The following is a 21,125-nucleotide window of genomic DNA, read 5'->3' on the forward strand; positions in this document are numbered from 1 at the left end:
AACAATATAACAATTGCTTTCAAATGACTTCATTTGGGGCAACAAATGCAGTTCGGGAAAATTTTATGCCAACTTTCAAGGTATGTATTATAGCAGTTACTCATAATTATTTTAGCGAACAAAATTTTCTGTCACCAAAGTTAAGATGTGTTACTAATCTTCAATTTCTTAATCATTACGAAATATATCACTTAGTCATCATATTATATGGTGATTCAGTTTCAGTGACACTTTTATTATATTTTATATTTGATAGATATTAGTTAAAACTAAATATATACTTTTTAAGATCAAATATTATTTAAGTTTGATCATTGACAATCCATTAATTTATACCACACCATAATATTTTTTTTATTTACAGATACAAGGGCAAATATATCACAGAGCAGGTTCAATGTTACCAGTGTCAGATAGCGACAACAAATTCCTGCAAATTTATTTTATGGGCAATTCACCACAAGAAATTGATCTGCGTTGTGCACATAACAATTTAGTAAAAAGGTCTATTGTAGAACAATTACAAACTTTATTTCATCAACACAATCAATTGATTATATTGTTTAAAACTGCCCTGGATCTGATGCCATCCGATAATCACAAAATTGTAATCAGAGCTGATAAAACACCTGCAGGTCAACATACAAGACGTTTTAATGCACCAACTATTGATGAAGTTGCTATCGTTGTAGTTGGAGAAAACTTGGAATCCCGTGATATTGTTTTACATCGTCGGAATTTTCAATTACAACCTATAAAGGAAACACACCGCTCATATGATGCACTGCAATATCCCATTATATTTTGGCAAGGTGAAGATGGCTACGATTTATCAATAAAAATGATAAATCCCATTACAGGTAACTAAAATATTAGTTTAGCTATGGCGATAATATTTCAGTCACTATATTATGTATTTTAATTTTATATTTGAATGTTATTAAAACAAAATCTGTTTACAGGTTCTGAAACCAACAAAAAAGTCAGTTCAATGAACTATTATTCATACCGCCTAATGATTCGGGAAAATGCAGATAATCACATATTGAAATGTCGGCGATTATATCACAAATATGTTGATGACATGTATGTTAAAATTGAAACGGAGAGATTAACATTCATCAGGTTGAATCAAACCAAACTCCGATCTGAAGAGTATATTCACCTTCGAGATGCGATTAATACTGATGGAAATGCACAGAATGTCGGTCGGATGACTATTCTTCCAGCAACATACATCGGAAGCCCTCGGCATATGCACGAATATGCTCAAGATGCCATGTCGTATGTTCGTCATTATGGTACAGCAGATTTGTTCATCACATTTACATGCAATCCGCAATGGATAGAAATTAAGCAGGAGTTATTACCTGGGAAATCATCCATTGATCGTCATGATATTACAGCCAGAGTCTTTAGACAAAAGTTGAAATCTTTAATGAATTTCATCGTAAAACATAATGTGTTTGGTGAGACACGCTGCTGGATGTATTCTGTGGAGTGGCAGAAACGAGGATTGCCACATGCACACATTTTGATTTGGTTGGTTGAAAAGATAAGGCCAAATGAAGTTGATGCAGTGATATCAGCTGAAATCCCTAATGTACAAGTAGATCCTGGATTGCATGAGGTAGTTATCAAAAACATGATACATGGTCCCTGTGGAACTCTTAATCAAAATTCACCGTGTATGATGGATGGTAAATGTTCAAAACGATATCCACGGACATTAATATCGGAAACAATTACTGGTAATGACGGTTATCCATTGTATCGTCGCAGATCGACAGCAGACAATGGAAAATCAACAATTGTCAAATTAAATTAACAAGATATTGAAATAGATAATCGTTGGATTTTTCCATATTCACCCATTTTATCAAAGACATTCAAAGCACACATCAACGTTGAATCTTGCCATTCAGTGAAATCGATTAAATACATTTGCAAATATGTAACCAAAGGGAGTGATATGGCTGTGATTGGAATTGGTGCAGAGAATTCTAATGATGAAGTTACCCAATACCAAATGGGCCGCTATGTCAGTAGTAATGAAGCAGTTTGGCGAATATTTTCTTTTCCTATTCATGAGAGACACCCTTCTGTTGTTCACTTAGCTGTGCATTTAGAAAATGGACAAAGAGTGTATTTTACAGCACAGAACGCAGTACAAAGAGCTGCTCAGCCACCATCTACTACATTAACCAGTTTTTTTGAGACATGCCAAAACGATGATTTCGCACAAACATTGCTATATTCTGAAATGCCAAAATATTATACCTGGAATCAATCCTCAAGGAGATTTATACGACGGAAACAAGGAAAACCAGTTCCAGGATATACAGATGTATATTCCACCGATGCGATTGGCCGGATTTATTCAGTACATCCAAGCAATGATGAATGTTTTTATTTACGACTGCTATTAGTCAATGTACGTGGCCCAACATCATTCCAACAGTTACGAACTGTTGATGGTGAATTGTGTGGATCCTACAGAGAAGCCTGTCAACGTTTGCAATTGCTTGAAAATGACGCTCATTGGGATCAAACTCTCAATGATGCTGTAATATCATCACACACTCATCAAATACGAACATTGTTTTCTATAATCATATCTACATGCTTCCCATCAAACCCAATTGATTTGTGGATGAAGTACAAAGATTATATGTGTGATGATATTTTGTATCAAATACGGAATAGAATGGGAAATCCAAATATACAAATCAGTGAAGAAATTTACAATGAAGCATTGATTTCAATTGAGGACATGTGCTTGATAATGTCAAACAAACTATTAATTCAATTAGGCCTGACCGCGCCCAATCGTCCAATGCATGACGCTTTTAACCAAGAGTTGCATCGAGAAAGACTGTATGATCTCAACGCTTTGAAAGAATTAATTCAAACAAATCTTCCACTGTTAAATGAACAACAGAAGTATGTATTTGAAACTCTTATGAAAGTAACAAATGATGAAACTGGAGGGATTTATTTCTTAGATGCACCTGGTGGTACAGGAAAAACTTTTTTTATTTCATTAATATTAGCAACAATTCGCTCACAAAATAAAATTGCACTTGCACTCGCTTCGTCGGGAATCGCAGCAACTTTGCTTGAAGGTGGTCGAACAGCCCATTCAGCACTAAAATTGCCATTAAATATGCAAAGCAATGAAACTCCAACCTGCAACGTTTCGAAGAACTCTGCAATGGCAAAGGTTTTGCAGCAATGTAAATTGATTGTTTGGGATGAATGCACGATGGCACATAAAAAATCTTTGGAGGCTTTAGACAGAACCTTAAAAGATCTACGTAGCAATAATAACCGATTTGGTGGTGCAATGATTTTATTAGCAGGAGATTTTCGTCAAACATTGCCAGTGATTCCACGATCAACGCCAGCTGATGAACTCAATGCATGTCTAAAGTCCTCCAATTTGTGGAAACATGTTAAAGTACTTCATTTAAGCAAGAATATGCGTGTCGAGTTGCAAAATGACCAATCTGGAAACATATTCTCTAAACAACTCATTGACATTGGTAATGGCAAATTTCCTATAGACATGTTGACGGCTTGCTTTTGCTATGACTATAAACAAGTCCCAGGGGCAATCATTAAGTGTTTGTGGTATTAATCTAGAAAACCCATGTTTCTCACATGGTCAATTGTATGTTGCCTGTTCCCGTGTTGGAAAACCATCAGATTTGTTTATCTATGCGCCAGGTAATCAAACAAAAAACATCGTATACCACAAAGCAATATAATGATAATAATAATAATAATTATGATTCACATGATTAACAATTAAGCGATTACTTACTTTTCAATCCTTATATATGTTTTATTTAATTATTTTTTATTCACAACGCCCTATCACCAGGGTGATGGTTCTGTTCAGGAGAATTTTTTAAAATACGTAGGCACAAAAACTGCCACATTACAAATCTTTTTGACAGGACGAAGTCTGTCGGGTCAGCTAGTTTTAAATAATTTTAAATTGGCAAGTGGTAGTGTGATAAAAGAAATAGTATAATTATCCCAAATATATTTAATTGTATTTTAATATTCGGAAAGTAACAATAACTTAATATAATAAAAGTAATTTATTTATTTCGATTTCATTCCAATATAAGCTTTACACCCTTTTTAAATTTAACAATAAATTTATTTATCACTAATAAGGAATATTTTATTATTAAGATTATTATTGTTCGTTAAAACTTGATTAAAATAAGTTTTAATTTTTAAAAGGTTTGAAGAAACATCGAGAGACTTAGAAAATCAAAAAAGTCAATCAAATAGATAGTTGCCAACATAATATAAATGCAGTCAAAATTATTTTTCTATTTATCAATCAAAATATTGGTCTTTTACCTTTTTACATTAATAAATAATCTTGTGAGTTCCAAAATTCTGCTATATTAATGTACAAAATATTGTTAATTACTATCATACTACAAAACAAAACATAAAACCTAATTTTATACATATATTTATTATTATTTATATGTAATATATTATTATTTATAAGCAAACTTCTAAAAAAATCATAAAACTATGTATATTATATATAAATCTATGTAAGTATAAATTCGGCATATTATTTTTAAGATCGCCGCTACGACGGCAAAGCCAGAACGTTAAAAATCGGATGAATGAAACTAGTAGGTCTGAAAATAGTAACTGGAAGTACACGAATGAAACAGTCGATAGTAAAAGTCTTATTTGACTACTTTAGAACCGAAAATAGCGACTGAAACTGTCGATTGTAAAATGTAGTTAATTACTAAACAGGCGATAGTCGTTTTCAATCGATAGTTCCCAACGTTACTTTATATTCTCTAACGAATAACTGGAAAATTAATGGATTTGATGAAGCGTAGCCAAGAAACTTCTTCGATGGAGAACTTCAACGAAACAAAATCAAAACTTTGGGTGCTTCAATATATTTTATTAGCGATATCTATAGATACATTTAAAAATATCTCGGCTGGGGTTCCACAAGGTAGCGTCTTAGGATCTCTCCTGAAGCTGCTCTAGACTGCTGATATTCCAACAACAAAAGAAACACTTCTTGGAACCTTTGCTGACGACACAATTATTATGGAAAAAGATATATCTCTGCCTAGGGCAATAGAAAAAGTGCAAGTGGAAGTCAACCAAATCTACAAATGGACGAAATATTGGAAAATTCAACTTAATAGGTCCAAATCTGTCCACGTTAATTTTGCATTGAGGCGAAATTATAAAAACTTAATTATATCACTCAATGGATGCCCGATTCCTCAAGCAAAATCAGCTAAATAGCTTGGAATCCATCTTGACGGTAGATTAATTGGAAGCATTACGTTAGATAAAAAGCAAAACACATTAGAACCAAAATAAAACAACTATACTGGTTAGTCGGAAGATACTTTCAACTTGATCTAAAATCAAAGAGGTTGATTCATAATACAATTATAAAGCGAATTTGGACCTATGGGGTGCAAATATGGGGTTGCACTAAAAATTCAAATCAAATAGTCATACAGCGCTGTCAAAACAAGGTTCTTCGATTGATTACTAATGCCTATCGCTATGTAACCAATGAAGAACTGCACGATGACCTGGAAATCAAATGGAATTGTGAGGTTATCCAAGATTTCGCCTTGAAACACGAAAGAAGATTACTAAATCATACTAACGTGGAAGCAATACAACTGCTGGACAGCGCGCAAAACGTCAGGAGATTGATTGATAGTGTAAACTATAGCTATAAGTTAATAATTAATAAATCATTATAATTTTATAATTGAGGAATACATACTGATGTATTTTCTCGCACTCATCTTGCTTGTTAATTAATCCAAGTACATAGGACAAGTAGTAATAAATTAATTGTAAATTAAGATTGTACTAAGCGTATCTAATAAAGATGTTATAAAAAAATATCTATGGACAAAAAAATGCGAAAAATAAATGTAAATAACTGTTAAAACCCAACCTAATTAACAGTCCTCTATATAAAATAATAGTTTTCCATTTAGTATTACTAAGTTACAGTGTTACAGACGCTAATTATGGAACGCTTAAAGTTGCATTTTCGACATTTATCACTTTTGTTGTTGCATTTCAAGAAATCTGCTGCCGAAGTGTATTAGACCCTTTTAGATACTTATAGTGATGTCGCTCCGTCATATTCCAATTGTTGGTTTTAGTTTAAATGGTTTAAAAGTGGTGATTTTGACGACAATCATAATTTTAGAAGACGAAAACCTAGCTCAGACTATCAAAGAAGTCTACTGATACCAAGTATCAACAACGTATTGTTGCCAAAAAGACCAGCAATAACGAGTAACAGACGCAAAGTCATCCTCCTGCATGACAACTATTGGCCACACACTGCAAAATTTGTTTCTTGCTTCTTTAAAAGCTTCTTCAGAAAAGTGGTAACTCACTAATAAATTTGGATCAAGCATAGTACAAAGGATATCAATCAATCGGATTTTAATATAGAGAAAACATTTTAAACATAGCCTCTAACTATTCTAATGAACTAAAGGGCTATCTGTGGTTATACTAGGGAAAGCTACTCCGTGCTGTACACATTTCTGCCACCGATCTGAAAACTTGAATATTCCTTCTTCATAAAAAGTTTGAGGGAGAGTTGTCAGCCAATTGCGCATATACTCCTGTACTTCTTCATTGCTTTACCATCTTTTGTCTCCAAGGGCACAAACAAAAAATAATTACAAGGTAATAAGTCGGCGCGATAAGGAAGGTGTTTAATGGTTTCCTGGGGTATTTCTTCCAATTAATTCCTTATAAAAACTGAGGTGTGTGGTCTGGCGTTGTCATAAAGGATGATGACGTCTCGAATGAACCAACAAGCTCTCGATCAGCACGGATATTGTTATTTGTGAGACTTGTTCGTAGTCGTCGATCATAACTTTCTTTTTCGACACGCCCTCGCCCATCGTAGTTTGGTCTGTGAATCTTTCACCTGCAACAAGACTTTTTGCGGATGTTGATTGTACCATTTTCCGTCACTTCAGAGTGATTTCTTGACCTTGATGATCTTAAACTAGAATGCTTTTGTCCAAATTCTAGTAAACTAGGTTCATGGGTACTCATACCGCTTTAGAATTTTCATTTTGATGTCTTCCACAGTATCGGGTATACGTTAATTTAAGAAAACCAACATTTTACTCCCGTTGGTGCACTTATTGCAGAATGATTATGCAAATTAAGTACAACATAGATAATCGTCTCTCATAATGATATAATGATGGGTTTGAACAGAAACTTACACGGTTGTGGCCGAACCATTATCGTCGGATACAATGTCGACGTATTCTGACGGGCAGCAGCAAAACACGGCCGATTGAAGTTACGCCAAATTGATATCAAATCAATTTGATCGACGTAAAACGCGAAAACGCATCACCATCAACGGAACGAATGAAAAAGATAAACCACGAGGCCATAAAACGACTCGGGAACGACACAAACAATTACGCAATAAAATTTACGATTATTTTTTACGGAGGGGGCAGCGTGGACGAATGCAAATAAAAACTTTTGTCAATCGATCGATGGCCGTGAAGAATGCGAAACCGTGTCGCATTCGCCGAGAAACGTTTGTCTTTAAATGGTCAGCCAGTGTCAGTTTATTGTGAAAATAGGTTTGGTTGAGGGAAAAACCATCTCGGACAGATTACGGCGCATATCTTGGGTGATATCTGACTTTAGTTCACACCGGAACGTTGGAAAAAAGTGAAACGTATCTGTAATCGTTGGTATTTGAAGACAAAAACGATAATAAATAACAATAAATTGAGAAAAATTATATATAGATGTAAAGAGAAGTTAAATTATTTAGCCTATTCTTTGTTAAAGTTTATATAAATACATTGTTAGCTAGGTTCATATTATTAAGAAAATCGGTTTGGTTGAGGAAAAAACTATCTAGGACAGATTACGGTGCATATCTTAGGTAATTCGTTGGTATTTGAAGACGATAATACATAGCTAAATTATCTAATATTTTCCTTGTTAATGTTTACATAAATAAATACAACATAAACATATTGCAGTATATCTATTTTTTTCAGAGAAGATTATAGTAATTTAAGGTTACCACAAAATGCTAAACTTTTGCCTCTGTTGGAGATACTTGATTTTGAACTGATAACTAATCTATCCAGCAGTAATTAATTTTCAGGCAGAATGTAGGTGTATATGAACAAATGTCCCTTTGAAATATTATCAAATTTAATTTTAAAGGGAAAATGGAATCGCCTGTTTTAAAAGTAAAATCTTAGAAGAGAAATTTACAGATACTAGTATCAGGTGTTTCAAAATTCTGATTATTTTTTCACTTTAAAAAGACATTTATCGAGAACAACTAGTATAATATACACTACCGTTCAAAAATATGGAAACTTCCCATTTTTAGTCACATAAAAATACTGCAACAAATCTTTAAATAAGCATGTTGGTATTGTCATAATAAACAATTGTCAAACGTGTTTGTAATAATGACAAGACAATAACTCTAAACATTCGTCAACAATTATGTCCCTAGAGCAAAAACAAAATGAACACTTTTGTACATTTGAAACTTGCTTTATAGTAAAACTACCTTATTACACTACCTTTAAAACTACTTTATTGTTTTCAATTTTTTAATTTTTTTTTTGATAACATCTTTATTAGATATGCTTAGTACAATCTTAATTAAAACTTAATTTATTACTAAATTTATTTGTACTTGAATTAATTCTCAAGCAAGATGAGTGCGAGATAAAGACATACATCATCATTATAATAACTTAAGCTATAGTTTACACTTTATATAAGTTCGTATGGTTTGGTTCGCTTCAATCTTTTGATATCCTGCACGTTGTCTAGTAGTTGTATTGCTTCCACGTTAGTATGATTTAGTAATCTTCTTTTGTGTTTTAAGGCGAAATCTTGGAAAACTTCGCAAATCCATTTGATTTCCAGGTCATCGTGCAGTTCTTCGCTGGTTACGTAGCGATAGGCATTCAAAATCAATATCTTTGATTTTGGATCAAGTTGAGGGTATCTTCCGACTAACCAGTATAGTTGTTTTTATTTTGGTTCTAATGTGTTTTGCTTTTTGTCCAACATGATGTTAAATTTTTGAATAATGGTGTATATTAATCAAAATTGGTATAGTGGAGGCTTTGGTCTCACTAATGTATATAGTACAATTTTTTCTCAGAAATACTTTTTTAAAATGATCAGAATATGATGCGAAATGCGTTAAAAGTTAATAATCGGTTGATATATTAATTCATTATTTTATTGATTAGTTCATACACGAAAACGATCAAGAATTACGAGACAAACAGACTCGGAAAAACGCGAAAGATACCGTATCGACTCGGGACTACAAGAACGAAAATATCCGAGGCCTTCCTTGATTTATTACCGTTCCGAATGGACAAAGTAGACACGCTCAGTCAGATCAAAAGTCACAAATTACCCAGAATAACAGAGTCGTAGGTAGGCGCATCGCTCGAATCAGCTGGATACAATGTACCATCGCCTAATAAATCCATACTTAATCATGCCGCCGTACCACGCTGGATGCTACCGACCTCGGCAACTGAAAATAAATCGATCGATGCCCGTCCACCAATTGATCATCAATCAGAAAAATGAACTCGGACAGATCGGTTATTCGATCAAATAGTTTTGTGTGCGAGCGTGTGTATGTACATGTGTGTGAGTTTTTCAAGCGACCTGTACGGTACCGATAATTTAGTGAATCGGTGATCGATCGATACAGAGATAAAATCTAAGCGGGAGTAAAATTTATATAAATAAACGATGGTAATGATTCGAAAGCTGGGAAAGTCGTCTTGCGTTGGATTAGTACGAGAGACCTTTGACAATTGGGATGAGCCGGAACAATTTATTGTACTTTCTTCATTGTTTATGCGTCCGAGGTAGCTGTAAATACTCATAGGTCTTTGTTAATTGACGTATTCGCGAGGTATGCTCGTCATTTCTTATAGGATGGGTTTCACGACGTTCTTGATGTGAATTTTAGTTAGCTGACAATGAACAAAGGCAGCTACGGTTCAGTATTCTTCAAATCATATATTGGTTTATACGATAAATCGCTAGTGATATACATTATATATATTTATAGGTTGATTTTTTATATCGTATTAAAAATGTATGCAACTACAGTAACACTATCTTTTATTATATTTTGTTTTTTGAAGTATAAGGAACATATATTTTATAAAGTTGAAGAAGAATTTTCTGAAAAAAATTCTAGTTGAGAAACTATTCTTAATGGTTCCAAATCTATTCAGTTGGCAATACGAAATTCTTAAGCTAATTATTATTTACATAACATGTAAAACATTATTTCAGTAAGTGATCTACTGTATAAAATATCTTATTCTGAATTTTGCTCTACATTCTATGTCTATTCATGTCCAATAATTTGGTTTTGGAACCGTTGAATGATGGCTTGAATCAGATTTGTTAGAAATACTCCATAATTGGATTCCGTACGATCAAATCATACTAATATATGACACTAATCGTAATAATACAATATACGACCACTAATATCTTATTATTTAAGAATAACTTCGATTTGTGCTCGACAGGCAATACATTTGGTTTAGTTCAATTTGTTCAATTTGTCGATTTAAATGTACGTCAAGATACTTGGTATCCAAGAAGAAAATTAGAGAAACACACGGTAAAACAGATTATCATAGTAAAATCAAAATGTTCGTGCAATGTTGAGTACTTCTGATTACTGCATTGGATAAAGCTGAAGAGTACTTCAATCCCAAGATAAGTCTTCGCGATTTTAAAGTATTACCAACGTTAATTTTTACCCAAATCTACGATTGCATTTGTTCAGTTATTGGAAAACAAAAATTGTGATGGAAACTATAAAATAGATGGTAATTACAAGAAGTAACATTGAAATGTTGCTACAAATATACATACAAGTTGCATTTGACTGAAGTAAACAAGACTTTTTTAAAAATGGTATTCAATATAGTCTTCTTAAGACTCCGAATGAATGGTTGAAAGAGTTGTTGGTGCAAGTCTTCTTGAATGACCTCCAAGTGCCGTTAGATTCTAATAGGTAGATATCACACGGTACTATATCAAAAGAATACAGATTGATGGTGAAAATGCAGTTAACTCGGCTTCTAATTGTCAGTTGATATATGCAATTTCGACCAAATAAAGTTACATTCTTGATAAATAAACTAACTCTATTTTCTTTGGAACGAAATAAGAATTTGTATAAAATTCCATTTTAGTTAATTTCCTGAATGCTAAATTTAATATAAACGTTGCTGATATAGATAGTAATAATTCTAAAACCGATATGGAATCTAGTTAAGAGGATGTTTTTTGTCCTCGTTTTAACAGAAAGAAGAGAAGAGTTGAGAAGTTTGGTAGATACACCCAGATAGGAGTGATTGGTTACATTGAGACATACATATACCCACTGTCGTTAGGAATAACGGAGTTCCAAAGAGACGAAGATTTTCTTCATTCTAGTGTTACCGCCAAAGCATTGCAACTCTTGGATAACACTAGAGCAGGACCCATGCTCAAAAAAATTAAACCATTTGAACTTGTAGTACTGTCAAGTGCATTTAACATAAAGGACAGCAGTGTTAATTAATACTGTGAACATTATTACTTTAAGGACTAAGTAAGGACCGGTGGGTTTTAGATCAGATTTTAAATTATAATACATTAGTCGAAAACGACTAGCAATAATGTACTAACAGAAAAAAATTACATACATTCGCATATCGAAGGCTAAACTTAATATAAACAAAACTGCTTCAATAATAATTAGTGTTATTACTTTTAATCGACTCCATACTACACCATGCTAAGTTCAACTCACTATTACCATTAATAATAATCGTATTATTAAAAAATTACGATTGTACCAAGTATATATATGGAAATGGTATGCGATATACCTTCGGACCAGCTTGATCCCAACTAATCGAAGCAAGCCTTATCCTACCGCGCTTTCGAAAAGGTCATTAAACTAATCTTTTATTGAACCCATTAAAAAGTTACCGCATTTGTGTGGCTGTAAAACCGTTTTTAACAATTTCGAATTAATAATATCATACCGTAAAGGCATGAGAATAAATTTTATTTCGTATTAATTAGCCGGTGAATGGTCAGGACGATGGTTGTGTTGGTCGACTGGACGTTGGTAATTTGTTCGCAATTAGCTTGTTTATTATTGGAGCAATCGTTAACGGTCTGAAAAAAAAATAAAGGAAGTTTTCTAGGGAATAAAACGTTGAGAGAATGAACTATTGGTTCGATTATTTCTTGGAGATCTATCCGTCAATAGAGGAACTAAAAATTAGACGTTATTTTAATATTTTGACTTTCAAGTAGGGCCGAGAGTGGGTCGATTCAAAGAAAAAATTTGAAAATAGTTACTCTTAAGTTAGTTGTTTATTTATTTGATCGCATATTAGGATGAAAAAACTTTAGCAGATCGGTTGTTTACTATACTAAATTTACCGTATAATGAAAAAAGGCATATGACTCATTAGACTCCACGGCTGGGATCTATTGAACCATGCAAAGGGATTACTTGAAGGGTTATACAGACCTTTACACATTAAAACATACGAAATATGGGTCAAAAACATAACAATTTCTCATAGAAATAAAAATAAGACTCCTGATTGGAAAAAGTAACTTAATTAATTTAGCCACTGTCAGACTTAATGCAACTTAACATAATTCGCACCAGAAGTGTATTAAATGTGAGCCCATTCTCTGGACCTAGACAAAAATTCCTCTTCAGTGTCTGAAGGAAACTGCGTTTTATTTACATTCTTCTTATTCTTCCAATTTACTTTTTTATTAATTTTCTTAACAGAGTGATTCTCTTTATCAGACTCTGAGGAACCTTTAAAAATTCCTTTCTTCCCTGATTCTTTCTTGAACTTTCTAAAGTAAGCGCACCTTTCTTACGAGTATATTAATACAGTACAGTGTAAACCAATTATAGCCTCTATTAAATATAAGAACAAATCTGTTTGCCAATAAAATCAATAATTCAGTTTATTCCACATTCGAAAGATTTGCCAGTTCATACTTCCCCTCAAAACAATGATATTGAATATGTATAATAGAAAAAATCCTTTCATGTTCTGTGATTAACATCACGTTAGACAAAAAGCAAAAGACATTAGAACCAAAATAAAACAACTATATTGGTTAGTTGGTAGTAAGATACTCTCAACTTGATATAAAATCAAAGAGGTTGATCTATAATACAATTATAAAGCCAATTTGGACCAATATATAAATCAATTGTACATTAAGATTGTACTAAGCGTACCTAATAAAGATGTTATAAAAAAAAGTCCTATGATTAAGTAAAATTCAGTGATTTTATTGGATTTATTGGTTTGTCAAATTAAAAGTTTAGTCTTTTTGTATTAAGACTACATGAATCTTGCCCGACTGTGCCTCTACTAATACTACTACTACTACTTCATATGATATTTTTTAAAACAATTCATAGTTGTATCAACACAGATGTGTTATTTAGAGACTTCAACCGTTCAGTTGTTACTATTATTAACGAATATAATCCTTAATTTTTGGGTTGGGTTTGTCTAACGACAACATTGAGATTGAATCTTTATTGCCAAGGATTCGATAAAAGATGACTGGGATTTTTATTATACATATTATTGTAGTTCTTTCTTTAAATATATTCTACTTGATGCTATATTAATTAGAGTTATTTCTTTATTCTTATTTTATATGTATTCTTCTCAAAACGTATATTTTGATTCATCAAGTGAAGATAATATTCTAAAAATCTTAATAGAAATATACTGTAATAGAGTTGTCTATATGTTTGTTTCATGTTAATTCCTACATGTTTCGTAACTGGCGCTGTCAGAAAAGAACATTTTATTAAGAAAACAAAACAGGTTGATGTTGGATTGGCGGTTGCATTTTGAGACGTAAGGTAACTAAGGTTTTAGTCCGTGGATTCCGACACACAAGCGGTCCATCAAAGGCGCACTGAGGTTGCTGTGAATTAAATTAATTTACTGGAATTGGGACGGTAGTTTAGTTGCTAGTCGTAAACTATTGATATTTGGAGACGCTAAAATTTAGGAAACCATTCCATACAGGCTATACCATGGAAAACCGGATAAAGTCAATATTAAAGATAAATTGATGGGTGAAGGTATAGTTAACACTCACAAATAATTTTGCTAAAACTATATGCTGTTAGACGGAACGATTACGTATATCCTTTTGGACGTTTCTTCAGGAGAGAGGTATTATATAGTTGGGACTGATAATCATCTATCTGTGAGATGAGAAATTAATTTTTTAATTAATTACATCTAGCATTAGATATACTAAGTACAAATTAATATATTATTACTGTTTTGTTGTACTTGAATTAATACATCAGTATGTATTCCCCAAGTTACAATAAAACTAAACTATTTAAGCTAAAAGTTAAGAATATACTATACAAGTTCGTGTGGTTTGGTTCATGTTTTAAGGCGAAATCTTGACTAACTTCGTATATCCATTTGATTTCGAGCTTATCGTGCAGCTCTTTGTTGGTTACGTAGTGATAAGCATTGGTAATTAATCGTAGAACTTTCTTTCGGCTACGTTTGATTACTAATTGATTTGATGTTTTAGTGAAACCCCATATTTGCACCATATATGTCTAAATTAGCTTTATGATTGACTGATAAACCAATCTCTTTGATTTTAGGTAAAGTTGAGAGTATCTTACCAATGCAGTTGCTTGACTTTGAGTCTAATTTGCTCTACTTTAGGTCCAACATGATGTTTCCAATTTAACCTACTATCGAGATGGATGTCGAGGTATTAAATTGATTGTGCGTAAGGAATCGGGCATCCGTCAAGTGATATCATTAGGTTTTTGTTATTTCGCCGCAACGCAAAATTAACATGGACAGATTTGGGGGTATTAAGCTGTATTTTTGAGTTTATAGTTCATTTATAGATCTTGTTGACTGCTGCTTGTAGTGTTTCTGCAGCCTTAGGAAGATTTTTATCTGTTTCCATAATAACTGTGTCGTCGGAAATGTTGTAAGTACTGTTTATTTTGTTGTTGGTATATCAGAGGTGTTCTGATTCATCAAGTGAAGATAACATTCTAAAAACCTTAATATAAATATACTGGAGTGATCCCAGAGTAATGATTGAAGGGTTTAACAATAAGGGTTCCACTTATGTCGAAATATGATTTAAATATAACGGTTTTCAAGTAAATTAAAAATGTTTATTATTATATATTTATATTATAAATAGGATCGTAAATGAATTTATTTCAACTCAGTACCGCATTGAGAACTTTTAAATATATCGTAATCAAATGAATTATTCACAAAAAATCGAATTCTCTTGCATGTTCAAGGGTCCCTTGTATAGAAATATGTTACAATGTTCCAACCAAACAAGCGGTAGACACATACGAGTACTTTCATTTTCATCTGTGCCTGAATAACTGACTAATTAATTACAACTAGATAGGCATGCATAGCTGGAACGCGATTTTTCACATCCTCTACATTAATTTATACACAATGTTTATCGTCAATAAACCAGTATAAGAATTTTATTCGCGAACCTAATGAAACTTCCTTATTCTTTTATTGTGCGCTGGAACCGGGGTGAATCGGAGAACGAAGGCGAGGAAGACGACCAAGAAGAAGCAGTTAGTTCGGCCCCTCGTCTGTTATTGATGGCTCTCTTCAGGTCGCAGATTCTCAGCGCGGTCGTGACGATGTTCTTCGTTTTTCTGCATCCTCTTCGTCGGCAAGCGCTAGAAAAGAGGCGCACCGCTGCGTAATATATGCTGCTGTACGTTCGTTGTCGATATTTTATTATTCTACGGGGCGATCTCGGAATAATAATCAGCATATATGAGCTCGACCTCTACACGATCTTCGCCGACATTAAAAACGGTGCCCGTTCAATTCATACAATATTAACCATACTTATTACACCTCGTATCAATGAAAAACCGGACGATTTTTCGAATTTCTTATTAAATCACAGGGAGCCGAGTCCGGCCAATAAAAACCGATGATAAAATTGTATAACGATCCTCATTAATATATTATCTGGGCGGTTTTTTATGGTTTTATACCCTTCGACTCGTTTTTACTGTCGAACCTATTAACAGGGAATGTTAATTGAAAACGTTAATAAAGTTGGCTTTGAGATAGATGAGGGTTTCGAGTAATTGCGAATGTTTCCAAGAATCAGCCAGCAATCACTTAATGAGCCATTAATGATCGATCAACTGATATTAATAAGTACGTTACTCTTCATAAAATAAAAGCAAGGTACTAATAAGTTAACAAGAAAGTAATTTCGTTTTTTATATTTGATATCAGTAGCTTTTAGCACCATGCTTTCCTATGTAACTGTTTTTGTTTTCCGTTAAAATTCATTTATTTTAGTTTGAAATAAAAATGCGATTTATTAATATACTATTTGATACATATATTAAGACTCTGAATTAATTTTGAGAAGAGATTCCTCACAGTCACCTGCTACTCAAAAATGGGTCGATCTTGTCGGGATTCGGCAGTGATTCACAAATGGATGTATGTAGTTGAGGTTTTGTAGTTTAGCTCGTGTGACACCCATAGATCCAGTCCTCTCTAAATAATTTCAAACGGATTGTTGTGCAATGTTTCGGTCCTGGTCAATAGAATAAGTTCTTATAGGATGGTTGGAATCGACCATTTCTATGCTTTTAGTCACATTTTAAACAATTAGCTTTCGTGGACGTGGTGAATCGTTGGCATCAAGATTACTGGAACATATTGTTTGAAACCAAAACATAATATTCATATTTTCAGTCTTCAGTTTGCGTTATATATAGTGTATTTTATCTTTGCTGGTGTCCATCTTTAACGTGAGTTTAAACAAAACTGAGTCAACTAAACATAGAACTGTTAAATAAGTGTTTAGGACGAAATATCAGGTTTTTCATATCATGGAGTCTAAATAGATCTGACTTTCTTAATAAATAAATTTATTAATAATATATAAATATCAGATGTCACAGGAACTGATAATTCCATCATGATGATGTAAATTTGAAAATATTTTTTGATGCAGTTTTAATTTTGATCTGATTGTCATAATAAAAGTTCTAAAGCATAAATGGTGAAAGGATAACTAGAATCACGAGAAAAATGAACGAAAATATAGTCAGAAAATTATTAAAAATATATTTTATTATTAAATTATTATTTTTTTAAATAGAAATTTAGTTATTTAACTTCAAATTTAGAGTTTTATGTATATGCTACAAAACTGTAATTACTTTCTTGCCCACCCAATAGCCTATTTCCGAGCATAAATTCGAATAACCTTGTTTACTTAATGAATTAACAAGCAGAAATACGCGAATGAGTTCATTTTAAATTAGTTAATTTTGTAAAAAAGCATTTTCCCATACAATATTCTATATATAGTTATACATACTTTCGATTCAATTTAACTATCTACGGAAAGAATGTACTAACGAAGGAATTTTGTAATATTTATAAGACGTGACGGCAGGAATTTTGCAGGGAATTCATCGAAATCACTTTCTCAAAAACAGTGCTGGGATGTAACGGAATATTTTAACCGTAAGTACTATAATTTCAGTGTTGTTCACGATTAAAAATAAGGAATGTGGAATTTGTTCTTGTTAATCTAGTAATTATTAGTCATCAGTTATCTGAAATAAATTTTAAAGTCAGATGTGTGTATGTTAATGAAACAGTATGAATATGTAAAATAAATCGAGAGTTGGTTATATAATAGTTTTATTCTTCTGTTTTAGGTTTTTTATTGTCCTTAGTAGTGCAATAATTTGTGTTTCACTGGTTTTAATATGCCAAATTTTCAGACAGTTTTACTTTATCAGTTAGATATTAAGACTGTCGTATTGTCTGCATATGTTGCCAAACTAGTGACTAGTGTAGTTTGCAATAGCAATGAAGTACGTGATTTTGAGAGAGTAATAGGACACTACATCTTCTTTACAAATTATATGATAGTACAGTGCTGCATTGATAAACGCTATAGTACCAGTGTTTTTCATGAAGATTGTGCAGATCATCCATGTCGACCTATTATTAAGATTCAAGATATGGTACTATCGTATGGATTCGTATATATATATATATATATATATATATATATATATATATATATATATATATATGCTTATTGCCATGGGGCAGACTGTTAGTTAGACCAAAGTAAAAGTAAAAATAAAAAAAATATATCAAGGTTACCAGCGATTTGGAGAGCATCTTGAAGGTCTAGTTTTCAATGTTTATTATCAAGTTCCAGTTCCTTCTAGCGAAGTTTTGTGCGAAATTAGCGTTGTTTCTAGATAGAATGATAGTATTATTTATTGTTATTGGTGCTTGCGCTGTCTAATTATACGTGAATTTTAAAAATTAATAGATTCTTAAAGGTCTTTTTTTTTCAAGTAAACTTTACATGACCCATCCCATATAAGACGACAGATACAATAACGTAAACAATACGTTAGCTTCGCTTCTGTCGACCAAACGTCCTAACATGAAAAATAACATTTTAAAACCAGTTTACTTGAGAAATATACCAAATTATCGACTCCCTCTTATTTATTTTCTGCAAACAATCGATATAGCATGCTATTTATAATAACCTGGACGTGGGGATCGAGGTAAACGAACCGATACAATTTTAGGCGCCCGACTACCAATTTTCGCGGATTATAATTGGGACCTTTCCAGCGCCCTCTTCTGTTCATTTTTGCTCGCCGGCATTCAGATCACCGTAGTAATATGGTAATTTCGTATATTAAATGTACAATTCATTCATAACGAACGGACGCGGCGAGGTTCTCACAATTTCGTTGATTTTTCACGTTCTTTTTTTGGCATGTCTTCAACCAATTTATTCAATGCCAACATTTGTAATGTGTGATTATGCACATATGGATCAGATATATAAAACATGGATCAGTGTAATGATAAATCGTTTCAAGTAATGTTGATTGATGTATATCTTGTGCTAGGAATCTTTTGGTGAATATTAATGTCTGTCTTTCTGAACAATGTTTATTATCAAGTTCTAGTTCCTTCCAGCGAAGTTTTGTGCGAAAATAGCGTTGTTTCAATACAGAATGATAGTATTATTTATTGTTATTGGTACTTGTGCTGTCTGGTTATACGTGAACTACATATACACAGATTTACTTTCCTTACTTTTTTTTTAGGTTTGGGTGCAATTATTTATATTGTCACTTCCCTCTTGTGGCTTCTTGTTTATTGTATCCGACAGCAAGAATCGCAGTGTCATCAGCAAATGTAGCCATCGTGATATTTTTCATTTATTGTACATCATATGTGTAAAGAATGGGCCTCAATACACTTCCTTGTGGTACACCTACTTTAGCTTCTTTTATTATAGGGTAGGATCACTCTAATTTGACTATAAATATTCTCGCAGTAATATAAGATTTTAATAATTCAGTGTGTTGTTTCTGTAACCTTTTCTGTAGCTTATGAACAAGGCCGTTATGCCTTACCTTATCGAAGGCTTGTGGAAATATATTATTCCATGCTAATCGTCAATTGTGGAATATAATCGGTTTTATTTTTTTCAACCGAAGTTTTCCAAATACCTTAGATATTATTGGTAACAGCGAGATAGATCTATAGGCTTTTATTTCATTTGGCGATTTTCCAGATTTTGGGATAATAATAATTTCACAGCCTGACAATGATACAAAATTGCACCATCGTACCATAAAATTAACTTTTAAGGCACTTTTTACTCTATAACTATTAATGCGACTCTGCTAACCGTTTTTTCTCAAGCGAATTTAACAGATCAATCAAATTAATTATACGGTATAATATCTTTGATGGTATCTGATTTCAAGTAACCGAGCGTTTAACAAATTTAAATAATTATATTTTAATGAAGTACTGGAGATAATAATAGTCTAGTTAGAGTGAATTAAATTCGAATAATTCGAACACAGCTTAAAACTAATTTTCGTATCATGTAGTTTGACAGGTTTTGATTATTCATTTAATAAAAAATATCTTTATAAAGTTATTACCATGCATGTATTTTGATCAGCGATATATATTTGTGAAAATACGAAGTTTGATTTGAAGGAATCTGCTACCAAAACCCATCAAACACTTTTAGAAACTTATCCTGATACTGTCCCGTCATATGCTAATTGTCTGTTCTGGTTTCAACAATTTAAAAATAGTTGTTGTGATGTCAATAACCTGGAGGATCAAAAAATCTCGAAGAAAATGAATTTCAAAACTTATTGGATGAAAGTATAATAGATGGAAGTCCAGACAGATGGGTGCTATTATATCATCTTATAAATATAATTTTTTTAGTCACTAATGGTGTAATCACTTTGGTAATTCATGAAGCATATCAACTAGCAAATAATCAACGCGGAAATAACTTCAGAAAGTATCAATAGACTAAAAGTGGCTTTAATCTCATCCCACCAATCATTATTGAACAATGTTATTTGCAACTTCAGTTTGGCCCATGAATGATGCTATTAAACCCAATAGTGTGCTTTATTGGATATAAATAATGATGTTAAATAAATGAAACTCCAACGAATAGAAAGCTATGATCTAGAATCAAGAGGACAGTAAATTTTATAGACTGTAAATCTAATAAACGTCCGCTTTTATCTGTATCCGCGTCCATCTTCATCAAGGTTTCGTTTATGGCGTACTTAGATACACTGACAAGATGAGAAACCCATCGACCTTTAACCTCCGCGGCACTGGCATTATTAGCCATCATGACGACGATTTGGTCACATACAGAACGCCATTCGTTGTGAACGGTGACCTGCGGGTCTTCTTCACGGTTATCGGCGGCACATGAGGAAGACGACGTCCACGTCAATTGAAGACCCGGCTCGTGAAACGAAACAGACGACGGAAGAACGAAGAAATAAATGAATTTGATTTGATTTGTTGCTCTTCGATCGGGAAGTGAGTAGTAGC

General features: G+C 32.8%; 2 protein-coding genes across 6 annotated transcripts in view; one reads left to right on the plus strand and one right to left on the minus strand.

The window, feature by feature from the left end:
• Ser (protein serrate) overlaps positions 1–21,125 on the minus strand; it is a 318,726-nt gene that overhangs the window by 91,792 nt on the left and 205,809 nt on the right. The gene's annotated exons all lie outside the window — the stretch shown is intronic.
• Positions 337–3,829, plus strand: LOC143201418 (uncharacterized). 2 transcript variants are annotated; one of them, XM_076412462.1, is made up of 3 exons: positions 337–635; positions 693–860; positions 963–3,829. In XM_076412462.1, the coding sequence occupies exons 1-3, from the start codon at positions 398–400 to the stop codon at positions 1,826–1,828; spliced, it is 1,272 nt and encodes a 423-aa protein (XP_076268577.1). In that variant the 5' UTR covers positions 337–397; the 3' UTR covers positions 1,829–3,829. The 2 variants fall into 2 exon arrangements, with proteins under 2 accessions (XP_076268577.1, XP_076268576.1); XM_076412461.1 differs by having other exon boundaries at positions 337–860.

This window comes from Rhynchophorus ferrugineus, unplaced genomic scaffold, assembly GCF_030347505.1.
Source record: "Rhynchophorus ferrugineus isolate W39M unplaced genomic scaffold, kcgeb_rfMv2 rfM8, whole genome shotgun sequence".
Classification (NCBI taxonomy): domain Eukaryota; kingdom Metazoa; phylum Arthropoda; class Insecta; order Coleoptera; family Curculionidae; genus Rhynchophorus; species Rhynchophorus ferrugineus.